The sequence below is a fragment of the Nerophis ophidion genome, linkage group LG06 (genome assembly GCF_033978795.1).
Source record: "Nerophis ophidion isolate RoL-2023_Sa linkage group LG06, RoL_Noph_v1.0, whole genome shotgun sequence".
In the NCBI taxonomy this organism is placed as follows: domain Eukaryota; kingdom Metazoa; phylum Chordata; class Actinopteri; order Syngnathiformes; family Syngnathidae; genus Nerophis; species Nerophis ophidion.
Genome location: NC_084616.1, coordinates 34723775 through 34740736, shown reverse-complemented (window position 1 = coordinate 34740736; position 16962 = coordinate 34723775). Strand labels below are relative to the sequence as shown.

The window sequence follows — 16962 nt, the reverse complement described above, 5'->3', positions numbered from 1 at the left end:
TCAAAACTCAGACTCACCGTTCCAGAGTTGATGTATCTTTTTTTCTTTAACTTCTTCTTGGCGTTCACCACCTATTGTGAACACAGAATGGAAAAGTAGGATAATGATCATGTGAACTTATCACATCACTCTTGCATGCCGCCCTGGGCGAGTAATAAAAAACATATTTGCCGTCCAATTCCATGACTGAAAGGGTAATGGAGCATACACCTAATCCAATAGCTTTACGAGGATGAGATAGCATTGATCATGCCTCACAGCAAGATGCAAATTATTCAAGGCAGTGAGAGCGCTTTGCCTGTGAATTGTATCGTGACAAATTTACAGCTATAAAAACTATACTGCTAAAAGTATTTGGCCACCCATCCAAATGATCTAAATCAGGTGTCCTAGTCACTTTGTCCGGCCACATGTGTATACGATCAAGTACTTAGGCATAGAGACTGTTTCTAAATACATTTGTGAAAGAATGGGTCGCTCTCAGGAGCTCAGAGATTTCCAGCGTGGAACTGTCATAGGATGTCACCTGTGCAACAAATCCAGTCATTATATTTCCTCGCTCCTAAGTATTCCAAAGTCAACTGTTGGCTTTATTATAAGAAATTGGAAGAGTTTTGGAACAACAGCAACTTAGCAACGACAGCGAGGGGTCAGTGGATGCTGAAGCGCATAGTGCAAAGAGGTTGCCGACTTTCTGCACAGTCAGTTGCTACAGAGCTCCAAACATCATTTGAACTTCCAATCAGCCCATGTACAGTATGCAGAGAGCTTCATGGAATGGGCTCCTTCCTCTTCCAACATGACTGTGCACCAGTGCACAGAGTAAGGTCCATAAAGACATGGATGACAGAGACTGGTGTGGATGAACTTGACTGGCCTGCACAGAGTCCTGACCTGAACCTGATAGAACACCTCTGGGATGAATCAGAACAGAGACTGAGAACCAGGTCTTCTCGACCAACATCAGTGTGTGACCACACCAATGCGCTTTTGGAAGAATGGTCAAACATTCCTATAAGCACACTCCGCAACCTTGTGGACAGCTTTCCCTGAAGAGTTGAAGCTGTAATAGCTGCAAAAGGTGGACTGATATCATATTGAACCCTATGGGTTAGGAATGGGATGCCACTTCAAGTTCATATGACAGTCAAAGCAGGTGGCCAAATACTTTCGACAATATAGTGTATAATAGAGCTACTGTATGCTCAATAAGTACACCATCATTGGCATAAGCAAGACAAGCAGATTACAATAAATATTGGTTATTAGTGATTCAAATTAGGGTAACATTTTAATCTTACATTTGAAAATACTAAAAAATTAACACCCAATTAAAAAGTAAAAAGAAATAAATATTTTGGCATATAATCATCTTAAGGAGATACGCTAGGATGTCAGCATGTGCAGGGCCGCCCCAGGCTACATTTGGTCCCTAAGTAAAATTACAAAAAAATTACACTTTTTATCCATGTAAAACTATTTTTACATGTGTTTAATTAAACTTGATTTTAATGTTATGCATATTTTGTATAAAAACTAATTTATTTGAATTACATAATTCAATACTTTTTTGTTGGTACAAAATAACAAATGTTAGCATAATTAAAACACAAATTTAAAAAACCTTCCTTACTGAACCTCAACCAGGATTCAAACCCAGTAGTACCGCAATTTAAGACAAGCACTAACACTGTGTGCGGCGATTTTCTATCATACCATATGCCATTATGTCAATGGCGGAGCAGGATATGGTTAGGAAAATTCCGTATGAAGGGCACTGTCATTCATTCATTGACATTTGACATGGACTTCTTCATGCAAAACTGGAATCCCACAGAGTGTATATGTGTATACCTACTCAGTGGCCTAGTGGTTTGAGTGTCCGCCCTGAGATCGGTAGGTCGTGAGTTCAAATCCCAACCGAGTGATAACAAAGACTGTAAAAATGGGACCCATTACCTCCCTGCTTGGCACTCAGCATTAAGGGTTGGAATTGGGGGTTGAATCCCCATAAATGATTACCGGGCGCGAGACTGCTGCTGCCGCCCACTGCTCCCCTCACCTCCCAGGTGGTGATCAAGGGTGATGGGTCAAATGCAGAGAATAATTTCGCCACATCTAGTGTGTGCGTGACAATCATTGGTACTTTAACTGTATAGCGATAGTATAGCCAACTCAGTTTTAAAGTTGGTTGCAAACATAACACCCTGTAGTCACGTGAAGGGATTTTGACCAATCATTTAGAGGATTCTCAGGCCATTGGTCAAAAGTCCCATAACAACAGGGCGCCATGTTTGCTACCAACTTTGAAACCGAGTTGGCCATACTCTCTCTAAATACACGGCTCTGGCCTTGAGCATGTGGTTATTGGCCAGGGTAAGCAGATCAAAATGGTTACAGACAGTTTATCAGAATACATCCAATTTTTTACCTATTTTATATTTAGAAGTATCCCAATTTACGAGTGTCACATCTCATGAGGTTTTTTGGGGGGATAAAAGCTGTCTCTCTGCTACTATACTTTAAATTGTCAATATTATGCCATGGTTAAGAGCCGCCCTTGAGATAGTTGGTATTGCGAATGTTGAAGTTAACTCTGTAAGATCCGACCAAAACATCAGGTCTTACTCAACGTGAATGACTGCTCGCTGACTGCTCTTGTTGCAAAAAAGCTAAGTATCGTTCTATCTGTGTGATTTTAACTGTTTTGCAGCTTTATTTACAACTTCTCGAACATATTTAACAGTTCAATTTAACTTGCAAATCACCCGATCTCTGTCTCACCACTTCGCCCTCAGCTAGCTAGCTGCTAAGCTAACGAGGCTAGCGAAGAAAGGCAGCGCCGGTCTGAAGGAAGCTTCTCCCCCGCCACCGTGACCACCACTTCCCGAAGACAGCTGGCACCCCACTCGGCGACGGAAAGTTTCTGTGAGTATGGCTTCCTGCGCTTCGTGCACTTTACTCATGGATAGGTTGGCTTTGCTAGAGAGCCGTGTCCGCCAGTTAGAGCAGTATAATTTTGTAACTTTAGATGTTGCAGACACATCTGCTAGCGTTAGCTGTAGCGAGCTAACTAGCCCAGCTTGTAGCAGCCCTAACCGGCCTACAAGATACGGTGTACCGGTTGAGACGCATAATAGATTTAGCCCTTTAGCTAGTCCTACACCCCAGTCTACCGGGCACCACACTTTAGTCATAGGGGACTCCATCACCCGAAACATAAAGCTTAGCAAACCAGCCACAATTAAGTGTATTCCCGGGGGCAGAGCACCTGACATTGAAGCTAATCTTAGGGAGCTAACTCGCAACAGGTCTAGTAAACACGTACGGCAGGCTAACCGCACCACTAGTTATGCGAATATAGTAATACACGTTGGCTCCAATGACGTTAGGATGAGACAATCAGAGATTACAAAGAGAAACATAGCCAGGGCTTGTAATCTCGCCAGAAAGATGTCCAGGCATCGAGTAATTGTCTCTGGCCCCCTGCCTGGGAGAGGCAATGATGAGAGATATAGCAGATTAGTCTCTCTTAACAAGTGGCTGGATAGCTTCTGCAGACAACAGGGATTTACGTTTATTGATAATTGGCCCTCTTTCTGGGGCAAACCTGGCTTGCTGAGGAGAGACGGCCTTCACCCTAACCTGGGTATGGAGTCAGTTAAGCTAGAACTACCCAGCGCCAGGCTGGATGATCCCTGTACAAATAGCAATTTTCGTAGAATAATACACAACTCACAAAATGTTTTTTCTGCTGTGTCTATGACTACGTCAGAGTTAGACATGCGTTCTACTGAGGTGGCAAATTACGATGTGTTCAGTTTATCGCAGCGCCAAGTAGACAATCTGAAAATTCCCGTCATATCAATTCCTAGATAGGGTCGTAATTATTTTAAGTACACTGCGCATAATAAACGCAACATTATTAATATCGCTACTACGGATAATTTTATCAACAACTCCTTAAAACAGCCCACTACCTATAATATGGGCTTTCTAAACATCAGATCTTTGTCTCCCAAAACGTTATTAGTCAATGAGGTCATTAGAGACAACAACCTTAACGTCATCGGTCTTAGCGAAACCTGGCTTAAACCAGACGACTTTTTTGCGATAAATGAGGCATCCCTTCCTAACTATACGAATGCGCATATTGCTCGTCACCTTAAAAGGGGAGGGGGTGTTGCACTTTAGTCCTAACTTAAATAATAAATATAAATCGTTTGAGGTGCTTTCTATGAAGTCTGCCACACCTCTGCCTCTGTGCCTGGCCGTTATCTACCGCCCCCCAGGGCCCTATTCGGACTTTATTAGTGAATTCTCAGAGTTTGTTGCTGATCTAGTGACGCACGCCGATAATATAATTATAATGGGGGACTTTAATATCCATATGAATACCCCATTGGACCCACCGTGCGTGGCGCTCCAGACTATAATTGATAGCTGTGGTCTTACACAAATAATAAATGAACCGACGCATCGCAGCGGTAATACGATAGACCTAGTGCTTGTCAGAGGTATCACCGTTTCCAAAGTTATGATACTCTCGTGTACTAAAGTAATGTCCGATCATTACCTTATAAAATTCGAAGTTCAGACTCATGTTCGGCAAGCTAATAATAATAATAACTGCTATAGCAGCCGCAACATTACTGCTGCCACAACGACAACTCTTGCGGACCTACTGCCCTCGGTAATGGCACCGTTCCCAAAGTATGTGGGCTCTATTGATAACCTCACTAACAACTTTAACAACGCCCTGCGCGAAACCATTGATAGTATAGCACCGCTGAAGTTAAAAAAGGCTCCAAAAAGGCGTACGCCATGGTTTACTGAAGAAACTAGAGCTCAGAAATTATTATGTAGAAAGCTGGAACGCAAATGGCGCACGACTAAACTTGAGGTGCACCATCAAGCATGGAGCGATAGTTTATTAACTTATAAACGCATGCTTACCTTAGCTAAAACTAATTATTACTCAAATCTCATCCGCATTAATAAAAACGATCCAAAATTTTTGTTTAGTACAGTAGCATCGCTAACCCAACAAGGCACTCGTTCCAGTAGCTCCACCCATTCGGCAGATGACTTTATGAAGTTCTTTAATAAGAAAATTTGACTTATTAGAAAGGAGATTAAAGACAATGCGTCCCAGCTACAACTGGGTTATAGTAACACAGATACGACTGTATATACGGCGGATACTGCAAATATCCAAAATAGTTTCTCTCGTTTTGATGAAATAACATTAGAAGGATTGTTATAACGTGTAAATGGAATAAAACAAACAACATGTTTACTTGACCCACTTTCTGGGAAACTTATCAAGGAGCTTTTTGTATTATTAGGTCCATCAGTGCTAAATATTATAAACTTATCACTTTCCTCGGGCACTGTTCCCCTAGCATTCAAAAAAGCAGTTATTCATCCTCTCCTTAAAAGACCTAACCTCGATCCTGACCTCATGGTAAACTACCGACCGGTGTCTCACCTTCCCTTTATTTCGAAAATCCTCCAAAAAATTGTTGCAGAGCAGCTAAATGAACACTTAGCGTTTAACAATCTATGTGAAACCTTTCAATCCGGTTTCAGGGCAAATCACTCGACTGAGACAGCCCTCGCAAAATTGACTAATGATCTATTGCTAACGATGGACTCTGATGCGTCATCTATGTTGCTGCTCCTCGATCTTAGCGCTGCTTTCGATACCGTGGATCATAATATTTTATTAGAGCGTATCAAAACACGAATTGGTATGTCAGACTCAGCCCTGTCATGGTTTAACTCTTATCTTACTGATAGGATGCAGTGCGTCTCCCATAACAGTGTGACCTCGGACTATGTTAAGGTAACGTGTGGAGTTCCCCAGGGTTCGGTCCTTGGCCCTGTACTCTTCAGCATCTACATGCTGCCGCTGGGTGACGTCATACGCAAATACGGTATTAGCTTTCACTGTTATGCTGATGACACCCAACTCTACATGCCCCTAAAGCTGACCAACACGCCGGACTGTAGTCAGCTGGAGGCGTGTCTTAATGAAATTAAACAATGGATGTCCGCTAACTTTTTGCAACTTAATGCCAAAAAAACGGAAATGCTGATTATCGGTCCTCCTAGACACCGACCTCTATTTAATAATACAACTTTAACATTTGACAACCAAATAATAAAACAAGGTGACTCTGTAAAAAATCTGGGTATTATCTTCGACCCAACTCTCTCCTTTGAGTCACACATTAAAAGCGTTACTAAAACGGCCTTCTTTCATCTCCATAATATCGCTAAAATTCGCTCCATTTTGTCCACTAAAGACGCCGAGATCATTATCCATGCGTTTGTTACGTCTCGTCTCGATTATTGTAACGTATTATTTTCGGGTCTCCCCATGTCTAGCATTAAAAGATTACAGTTGGTACAAAATGCGGCTGCTAGACTTTTGACAAGAACAAGAAAGTTTGATCATATTACGCCTGCACTGGCTTCCTGTGCACTTAAGATGTGACTTTAAGGTTTTACTACTTACGTATAAAATACTACACGGTCTAGCTCCAGCCTATCTTGCCGATTGTATTGTACCGTATGTCCCGGCAAGAAATCTGCGTCCAAAAGACTCCGGCTTATTAGTGATTCCTAGAGCCCAAAAAAAGTCTGCGGGCTATAGAGCGTTTTCCGTTCGGGCTCCAGTACTCTGGAATGCCCTCCCGGTAACAGTTCGAGATGCTACCTCAGTAGAAGCATTTAAGTCTCATCTTAAAACTCATCTGTATACTCTAGCCTTTAAATAGACTCCCTTTTTAGACCAGTTGATCTGCCGCTTCTTTTCTTTCTCCTATGTCCCCCCTTCCCTTGTGGAGGGGGTCCGGTCCGATGACCATAGATGAAGTACTGGCTGTCCAGAGTCGAGACCCAGGATGGACCGCTCGTCGGGACCCAGGATGGACCGCTCGCCTGTATCGGTTGGGGACATCTCTACGCTGCTGATCGGCCTCCGCTTGAGATGGTTTCCTGTGGACGGGACTCTCGCTGCTGTCTTGGATCCGCTTGAACTGAACTCTCGCGTCTGTGTTGGAGCCACTATGGATTGAACTTTCACAGTATCATGTTAGACCCGCTCGACATCCATTGCTTTCGGTCCCCTAGAGGGGGGGGGGGTTGCCCACATCTGAGGTCCTCTCCAAGGTTTCTCATAGTCAGCATTGTCACTGGCGTCCCACTGGATGTGAATTCTCCCTGCCCACTGGGTGTGAGTTTTCCTTGCCCTTTTGTGGGTTCTTCCGAGGATGTTGTAGTCGTAATGATTTGTACAGTCCTTTGAGACATTTGTTATTTGGGGCTATATACATAAACATTGATTGATTGATTGATACTCCTAAGTATTAGCTTATAGCAAGAGATCAACCATTGTTTTTCTAACAATGGGATGTCAGGCTTGCCACTGACAGTTTGTTTGTGTTTTAGTTTCTCCTCTGGGTGTTTAGTATTTCTTGTCGTTAGTTCCTGTCAGCACTCTTATTTTGGTTCAGCTTCCTGTTTGTCTCCCTGAGTGCTTTGTTTCCCCTCAGTTGTGGCTGATTGGCACCTGGCCACACCTGATGTCAATCAGCCAGATCTTACTTAACCTGCTGTGTTCCTCCAGTCAGTGCTGGATTATTGTATTGCATGTCGCACTTGTCATTGCTACCTGTCATATCTTGTTGTGTCAATGCAGCGTTGCGGTAAGCTATGTTTGATAGCGGTTTTTAGCTTACTGTCTTTTGTTCCCTGCTTCCAGTTTGTTTTCTAAGTACAAGTACGACTTCTGTTTTCCATGCTAAAGTTCCTTTTTGTTTTTTAGCTCCCATGGTTGCTCTCTTAGTTTGTTATCCGCCCACGTGCGTGCTTTTTGTTTGTACCCTTTGCTTGGTTTTGTTCTGGTATTTTATATTAAAACCATGTTTCCTTATTCAATGCCTGCCTCCGTCTCTGCATCTTGGGGTTCGTCACCAACAAACTGTGACATGGGAGGCGGATGATAGTCATTGAACTAAAGAAAAAAATCATCAAGAATATTACAGAGGTGTATGATCATATAGCACTTTACAAGGGTTTTGCACCATACTGAAGCAGAATGAGTCCAACACCAACCAAAGGCATTAAAAATAATTTAGAAAAGGTGGACATTTATCCATTAAAACATCGAGAAGCTGCTGATGGTGTGTTGGAAGGAGAAGCAGCTGAGATACCGTAGAAATCCACTCTCCGAGATCTATTTTGGACATTATTATTATATTACTTCATAAAACTGCTGTTGCTGTTTGTACTAAATTATATTGTATTTTTTTTTATACAAAATTCTTTATGTACAATATTTTTTTCAAATTGGGAAGCATGGTACATAACAGTAACATTGTGGCTTTTGGGGGCTACTGTAAACATTGAACAATTGAGTCTCAATTCATTTCAATGGGCCCTTAAAAATGATGACCTAATTTTGAGGGATAATTAACTGGCGCTATTTTGATATTCAATGTATTCATGTTTTATTCATACACATAAATTTCACATATTTGTTTTTATTTCCATAATCAACAGTAATGGACGTTGCACATGTTTAAAACTCAAATGTGGTAGTTTGGGCTTTTGGTAAAGTGGACTGTGATTTATGGTCACAGGAAAGTGCGGGTTCCTGTGTGAGACCATTTGAGTACCTTCTAAGGCATCTAAGGCTGCCTCTACACTAAGCCGCCTAAGGTTACACAGGATACAACACACCTAAACTTACCCCAGTCCACCCACACACAATGCTATAGTTTAAGCCCCCCTACGTCCGCCGCAGGCCCAACGCAACCTGGTACGCATGCGCGGAACATGGCAGATACGCATATATTACGTCACAGTCACCTCTGACCTGGAAGTGTATCCTTACTCGGCAGTGTTGTATGGGAAGTTTTTCAATGTAGACTATTGCCACATTTCTTTTAACAATAAATCATGCTTGCCTCACGATCAGCAGCTGTTAGACTATCCCTATTGTAGTGAATCACACCTGAGCCATCATTCATGAATCAAGTCTTAAAATAACGTGTGAAAGTAAACAATGTGATAAAGAACATTTTCCAACAATAAATCTAAGGATAAAGATATCTGGTCAGGACACCCCTCACTCTTTTACTTTCACCTTCATTGTCCATTTGTGACAATCTGTCACTTTATTTCTGTTAATTTTCGTGTTTTTGTATTTACTTCCTGTTCAGTGCTCTTACTTTGTTGTATTTCCTGTTTTATTCACGAGCACTGTTGTTTTTCTCTTTTCGTTGATTGGCAGCGGTTCACACCTGCTGTCAATCAAGCTACTGCCTATTTATGTTTCACTCGAGCACTCCTCAGGGCTCGGAGATAATATCATGTTGAGAACGTTACTTTGCACGACTGCTTTATGTTTATTTGTTTTTTTATGAGTTCTGAATTAAATTCCACTTACCTTCAATCAACTCTCCTGGATTCTTGCATACTCGGGGACACACAACAGCAGACATGCGAGTTCCTAACAGTATCTTCGAGCCAGAAAGTGTCCTCGCGAGAATCCCTGTCGGCAATCCTCAGCCGACGTTCTGGACCGCACAATTCCTGGAGGACTTGAAGGCCAGGTTTGTGCGGTCCCAGCCAACAGACGCGGACTCTCTTCCCGCGGGAATGCTACCGGCTACGGCTCTCCGACCGGCGCGTCCTCCGCCGCCATCCTTCCTCTCGGCAACGCTGCCGGCTACGGCTCACCGACCGGCGCGCCCGCCTCCTCCTTCACGTCTCGCGGCTCCCGCGGCTCCGTCGCCGACTACGGCTCTCCGACCGGCACGCCCGCCGCCGCCATCCTTCCCGTCGTCTACTGTGCTTCTTCTCCCTGCTCCTACGCAGCTTCCAGCGGTTGCTCCCAGGCTACTCTTCCTGCCGGCTCTCGCTCTCTTTTCTAGTTCGCCGAGGGCTCCAGTGAAGCCCACTGTGAGGTCTCTTTTGTCCTCCTGCTGGGACTCGGCGCGGGACGTGTCTTCGTCCCTCCTCCTGGCCCCCTCCCGCCCGTCCCTGGTTTTCGCACCGGGGGATTCCGACGACGAGGCACGTCTTCCCGCAAGTGTGGACGGCGTCTGGCAGCCGCCTAGTGGAGGGTGGCCTACAATACACAGCGGTGCAGCCAGGCACACACCGCTGTCATCCTCGCAAGCGTCTCCTTCCACGGAGACATCTACGTGCCTGGCGGGCTTTCGCACAGCTCCAACGCCGGCTCCACGCCAAGTTCCAACACCGGCTACACGCCGAGTTCCAATGCCGGCATTACGCACGGCTCCAACGCCGCCAGTAGCAGCACCACGCCAAGCTTCGTCGCCGCCGGCATCTGCTACTCCTCGGCTGGCATCTGCTGCTCCTCGCCCGGCATCTTCATCTGTCGCTTTCACGCCGTCGATGACATCCCCCACTTTCACGCCGCCGATGACATCCGCCGCTTTCACGCCGCCGATGACGTCCGCCGCTTTCACGCCGCCGATGACGTCCGCCGCTTTCACGCCGCCGATGACGTCCGCCGCTTTCACGCCGCCGATGACGTCCGCCGCTTTCACGCCGCCGATGACGTTCGCCGCGTTCACGCCGCCGATGACGTCCACCGCTTTCACGCCGCCGATGACGTCCGCCGCTTCCACGCCGCCGATGACGTCTGCCGCTTCAACGCCGTCACCAACATCGGCTCCTCAGCCACCTCCTGCAGAGGTATCTGTTTCGGCTGCAGTCCCCGCCGCTTTGTCTGCTGTTTCCGGGCCCGCTTCAGCGCGCCCGCCTCCACGTCAGCCGCGGATGTGGCCGTACCCAGGGCGTCCTTCTCGCGGTACGCACTCTCCTTTTTGTCGGCCAGTGATGTGGCCGTTCCGTGGCCGCCCGCCTCGCCAGTTCCAGCGGCGCTCTACGCACCGCCGCCATTTGTCTCTCCCTCGCTGGCTGGGGGACATTGGAGCTGGCGACCCTCCACCACCCTCCCTTACATTTTTGGACGTTTTTCCATTTGTTTGTTTTTCATAGGACCATCTGGAATCTGTTCCTTGAGGGGGAGGTCCTGTGACAATCTATCAATTTATTTCTGTTAATTTTCAGGTTTTTGTATTTACTTCCTGTTCAGTGCTCTTACTTTGTTGTATTTCCTGTTTTATTCACGAGCACTGTTGTTTTTCTCTTTTTGTTGATTGGCAGCGGTTCACACCTGCTGTCAATCAAGCTACTGCCTATTTATGTTTCACTCGAGCACTCCTCAGGGCTCAAAGATAATATCATGTTGAGAACGTTACTTTGCACGACTGCTTTATGTTTATTTGTTTTTTTATGAGTTCTGAATTAAATTCCTCTTACCTTCACTCAACTCTCCTGGATTCTTGCATACTCGGGGACACACAACAGCAGACATGCGAGTTCCTAACACCATTCTTGCAATCCTGCCTGTGCTTGGAAGCTGAAATTGGCGGTCGTACTCGACAGCCGTAACCGCTCCATGGCTTCACAGTAAATGTGGAGTACAAAACAAGACGTTGAGTAGTTGTTCGACATACATGGCGGACAATAACTGATCAATCAATCAATCAATCAATGTTTATTTATATAGCCCCAAATCACAAATGTCTCAAAGGACTGCACAAATCATTCCGACTACAACATCCTCGGAAGAACCCACAAAAGGGCAAGGAAAACTCACACCCAGTGGGCAGGGAGAATTCACATCCAGTGGGACGCCAGTGACAATGCTGACTATGAGAAACCTTGGAGAGGACCTCAGATGTGGGCAACCCCCCCCCCTCTAGGGGACCGAAAGCAATGGATGTCGAGCGGGTCTAACATGATACTGTGAAAGTTCAATCCATAGTGGCTCCAAGACAGCAGTGAGAGTCCCGTCCACAGGAAACCATCTCAAGCTGATACAGTGTGCTTTGCTAGTCCAAATGCATTCGCTGTGTTCCGTAGTCTTCCCTCGTCGGCCAGGTAATACAAAGCACACGCTACCTTTTTATCACATCCACCGAGCCTGCATTCTCGTTATCTCTCCTTTGACAAATGGACAAAGTTTTTAGGCAAGTAGAATTACAGCTGACTTGGAAATTCGAAAGTTCTCTTGCCATATTCCTCCGGCACAACACACTCGTTGACAAAACATATTCCACCAGGCTGCCGTTCTTCCAGGCCTTATCCAAAACCGTCGCTCATCATTGCTATGATGCCGTCTGACATGTGTTGTATCCGAAATAGCTGCAACCACGCATTTTCTTCTCTTAAGGTATTCATTCATGTGTGATTTTCACAAGCGCTGAAGAAGGAAGAACAAGGGCATTTCTGAATGATTCGCCTCCATCTTTGTATTAGTTACCTCCGAGTGGAAACCGGTTGTTATGAAGCTATGGCGCGTTCTTTCGGACATCAGTTCCTCTCCAAACTCTGCAGTTCCTTTTGGAACTCCATTTATAAAGGATTAATTAGTCCAAGAAGAGAGATTCAAGAAATAGAAGGCTCTCTTACCCGTGTAGAAAAAATATCCAAGGAGGGGAACCTTAAACAATCAATCAATCAATCAATGTTTACTTATATAGCCCTAAATCACTAGTGTCTCAAAGGGCTGCACAAACCACTACGACATCCTCAGTAGGCCCACATAAGGGCAAGGAAAATTCACACCCAGTGGGACGTCGGTGACAATGATGACTATGAGAACCTTGGAGAAGAGGAAAGCAATGGATGTCGAGCGGGTCTAACATGATACTGTGAAAGTTCAATCTATAATGGATCCAACACAGTCGCGAGAGTCCAGTCCAAAGCGGCTCCAACACAGCAGCGAGAGTCCCGTTCACAGCCGAGCCAGCAGGAAACCATCCCAAGCGGAGGCGGATCAGCAGCGCAGAGATGTCCCCAGCCGATACACAGGCAAGCAGTACATGGCCACCGGATCGGACCGGACCCCATCCACAAGGGAGAGTGGGACATAGAAGAAAAAGAAAAGAAACGGCAGATCAACTGGTCTAAAAAGGGAGTCTATTTAAAGGCTAGAGTATACAAATGAGTTTTAAGGTGAGACTTAAATGCTTGTACTGAGGTGGCATCTCGAACTGTTACCGGGAGGGCATTCCAGAGTACTGGAGCCCGAACGGAAAACGCTCTATAGCCCGCAGACTTTTTTTGGGCTTTGGGAATCACTAATAAGCCGGAGTCCTTTAAACGCAGATTTCTTGCCGGGACATATGGTACAATACAATCGGCAAGATAGGATGGAGCTAGACCGTGTAGTATTTTATACGTAAGTAGTAAAACCTTAAAGTCACATCTTAAGTGCACAGGAAGCCAGTGCAGGTGAGCCAGTACAGGCGTAATATGATCAAACTTTCTTGTTCTTGTCAAAAGTCTAGCAGCCGCATTTTGTACCAACTGTAATCTTTTAATGCTAGACATGGGGAGACCCGAAAATAATACGTTACAGTAGTCGAGGCGAGACGTAACAAACGCATGGATAATGATCTCAGCGTCTTTAGTGGACAAAATGGAGCGAATTTTAGCGATATTACGGAGATGAAAGAAGGCCGTTTTAGTAACGCTTTTAATGTGTGCCTCAAAGGAGAGAGTTGGGTCAAAGATAATACCCAGATTCTTTACCGTGTCGCCTTGTTTAATTGTTTGGTTGTCAAATGTTAGAGTTGTATTATTAAATAGAGTTCGGTGTCTAGCAGGACCGATAATCAGCATTTCCGTTTTTTTGGTGTTGAGTTGCAAAAAGTTAGCGGACATCCATTGTTTAATTTCATTAAGACACGCCTCCAGCTGACTACAATCCGGCGTGTTGGTCAGCTTTAGGGGCATGTAGAGTTGGGTGTCATCAGCATAACAGTGAAAGCTAACACCGTATTTGCGTATGATGTCACCTAGCGGCAGTATGTAGATGCTGAAGAGTGCAGGGCCAAGGACCGAACCCTGGGGAACTCCACACGTTACCTTAACATAGTCCGAGGTCACACTGTTATGGGAGACCCACTGCATCCTATCAGTAAGATAAGACTTAAACCAAGACAGGGCTAAGTCTGACATACCAATTCGTGTTTTGATACGTTCTAATAAATTATTATGATCGACGGTATCGAAAGCAGCACTAAGATCGAGGAGCAGCAACATAGATGACGCATCAGAATCCATCGTTAGCAATAGATCATTAGTCATTTTTGCGAGGGCTGTCTCCGTGGAGTGATTTGCCCTGAAACCGGATTGAAAGGTTTCACATAGATTGTTAGACGCTAAGTGTTCATTTAACTGCTCCGCAACAATTTTTTCGAGGATTTTTGAAATAAAGGGAAGGTGAGACACCGGTCGGTAGTTTACCATGAGGTCAGGATCGAGGTTAGGTCTTTTAAGAAGAGGATGAATAACTGCTTTTTTGAATGCTAGGGGAACAGTGCCCGAGGAAAGTGATAAGTTTATAATATTTAGCACTGATGGACCTAATAATACAAAGAGCTCCTTGATCAGTTTCCCAGGAAGAGGGTCAAGTAAACATGTTGTTTGTTTTATTCCATTTACACGTTGTAACAATTCCTCTAATGTTATTTCCTCAAAACGAGAGAAACTATTTTGGAGGGCAGTATCCGCCGTATATACCATCGTATCAGTGTTAATAGAACCCCGTTGTAGCTGGGACGCATTGTCTTTAATCTCCTTTCTAATGACTTCAATTTTCTTACTAAAGAATTGCATAAAGTCATCAGCTGAGTGGGTGGAGCTACTGGAGGGGGTCCCTTGTTGGGTTAGCGATGCTACCGTACTAAACAAAAATTTAGGATCGTTTTTATTACGGTGGATGAGATTTGAGTAATATTTAGCTTTAGCTAAGGTAAGCATGCGTTTATAAGTTATTAAACCATCACTCCATGCTTGATGGTGCACCTCAAGTTTAGTCGTGCGCCATTTGCGTTCCAGTTTTCTACATAATAATTTCTGAGCTCTAGTTTCTTCTGTAAACCACGGGGTGCGCTTTTTTGGAGCTATTTGTAACTTTAGCGGTGCTATGTTATCAATGGTTTTGCGCAGGGCGTCGTTAAAGTTGTTAGTGAGGTTATCAATAGAGCCCACATATTTTGGGAATGGTGCCTTTACCGAGGGCAGTAGGTCAGCAAGAGTTGTCGTTGTGGCCGTATTAATGTTGCGGCTGCTATAGCAGTTATTATTATTGTTAGTTTGACGAACATGCGTCTGAACCTCGAATTTTATAAGGTAATGATCGGACAATACTTTAGTATACGGGAGTATCGTAACTTTGGAAATGGTGATACCCCTGACAAGCACCAGGTCTATCGTATTACCGTTGCGATGCGTGGGTTCATTTATTATTTGTGTGAGACCACAGCTATCAATTATAGTCTGGAGCGCTACGCACGGTGGGTCCGATGGGGTATTCATATGGATATTAAAGTCCCCCATTATGATTATATTATCGGCGTGTGTCACTAGATCAGCAAGGAACTCTGAGAATTCATTGATAAAGTCCGAACAGGGCCCTGGGGGGCGGTAGATAACAGCCAGGTGTAGAGGCAGCGGTGTGACAGACCTCATAGTAAGCACCTCAAACGATTTATATTTATTATTTATGTTAGGACTAAGGTTAAAGTTTTCGTTGTATATTAGTGCGACCCCCCCACCCCTTTTAAGAGGACGGGCAATATGCGCATGTGTAAAGTTAGGAGGACATGCCTCATTTAGCGCAAAAAAGTCGTTTGGTTTAAGCCAGGTTTCACTGAGACCGATGACGTTAAGATTGTTGTCTCTGATGATATCATTAACTAACAACGTTTTGGGAGACAATGATCTTATGTTTAAAAAACCTATATTATAGGTAGTCGGCTGTTTTAGGGAATTTTTGATCAAATTATCCGTAGTAGCAATATTAATAATGTTGTGTTTATTATGCCCAGTGCATTCAGTATAATTACGACCATATCTAGGAATTGATACGACGGGAATTTTTCGATTGTTTGATTGCTGCTTTGATAAACTGCACGCATCATGGTTAGCCTCCTCAGTAACGGGGATTTTCCGATTGTTTGTTTGTTGCTTTGATAAACTGCACTCATCATGGTTAGCCTCCTCAGTAACGGGGATTTTCCGATTGTTTGTTTGTTGCTTTGATAAACTGCACGCATCATAGTTTGCCACCTCGGTAAAACACACGTCCAACTCTGAAACACTCAAAGCAGAAAAAAATTGTTCTAATTTAACTGACTCCTTACCCAGACCAGTAGTCTCGCATCCTTTATTTAAATCTGGCTGCAGGATGGAGGGAAGTGGTGTTCTGTGGGGATTAGCCTTCTGCTTTGTTTTAAGCCCCTCTCGGCATCCGCGTTTCCGATCACACCGCTGGCGTCTGCTCCGTAGACGGCCCCCGCTGCTACTAGACTCCCTTGCTTCACAGGCCGCTGGATGTAGCCGCCGCAGCACTCCCGTCCAGCAAGCACGCGTCTATCAGTCCAAAACGGCCCGATATGTCCATATCCAGAAGTGTCTGGCGATCGTACGTGATCACGGAGTGACCACAATGCGAGCCAGCCATGAAGTCTGCAGAACTGTCCGGCATTTCCGCCAAATGTTCCATCTTTAGCAAGAGCTCCGCAGTGTCGCAGCCCGTCCGGGCGCCGCCATCATATATATCAATGGGTTAAGTGTGGCTGATATGGGTTTTGGCTAAATAGTTATTCATTTATGGGGTTATCCGGCTTAGTGTAGACAGGGCCTAATGCTTAGAAACATAGTAAATTACACTGCAAAAACTGAAATGTAAGTAAGATTAGATATCTCAAATGAGGGTGGTATTTGCTTATTTTCTGTCTGATAAGGTAATTCTTCTCACTAAGCAGATTTTATGTTACAGTGTTTTCCTTGTCTTAGGTGCTTTGGTCCTAACTGATCTCAGTAAGATATTTTAGCTTG

At 44.7% G+C, this 16962-nt stretch overlaps 1 protein-coding gene across 2 annotated transcripts in view; it reads right to left on the bottom strand.

The window, feature by feature from the left end:
* Nucleotides 1–16962, bottom strand: part of cpne5a (copine Va) — a 266519-nt gene that overhangs the window by 77624 nt on the left and 171933 nt on the right. For both annotated transcript variants that reach the window (XM_061903539.1, XM_061903540.1), the window contains one exon: nt 18–71. In XM_061903539.1, the coding sequence (XP_061759523.1) occupies nt 18–71 (54 nt within the window). The remainder of the gene's footprint in view (nt 1–17; nt 72–16962) is intronic.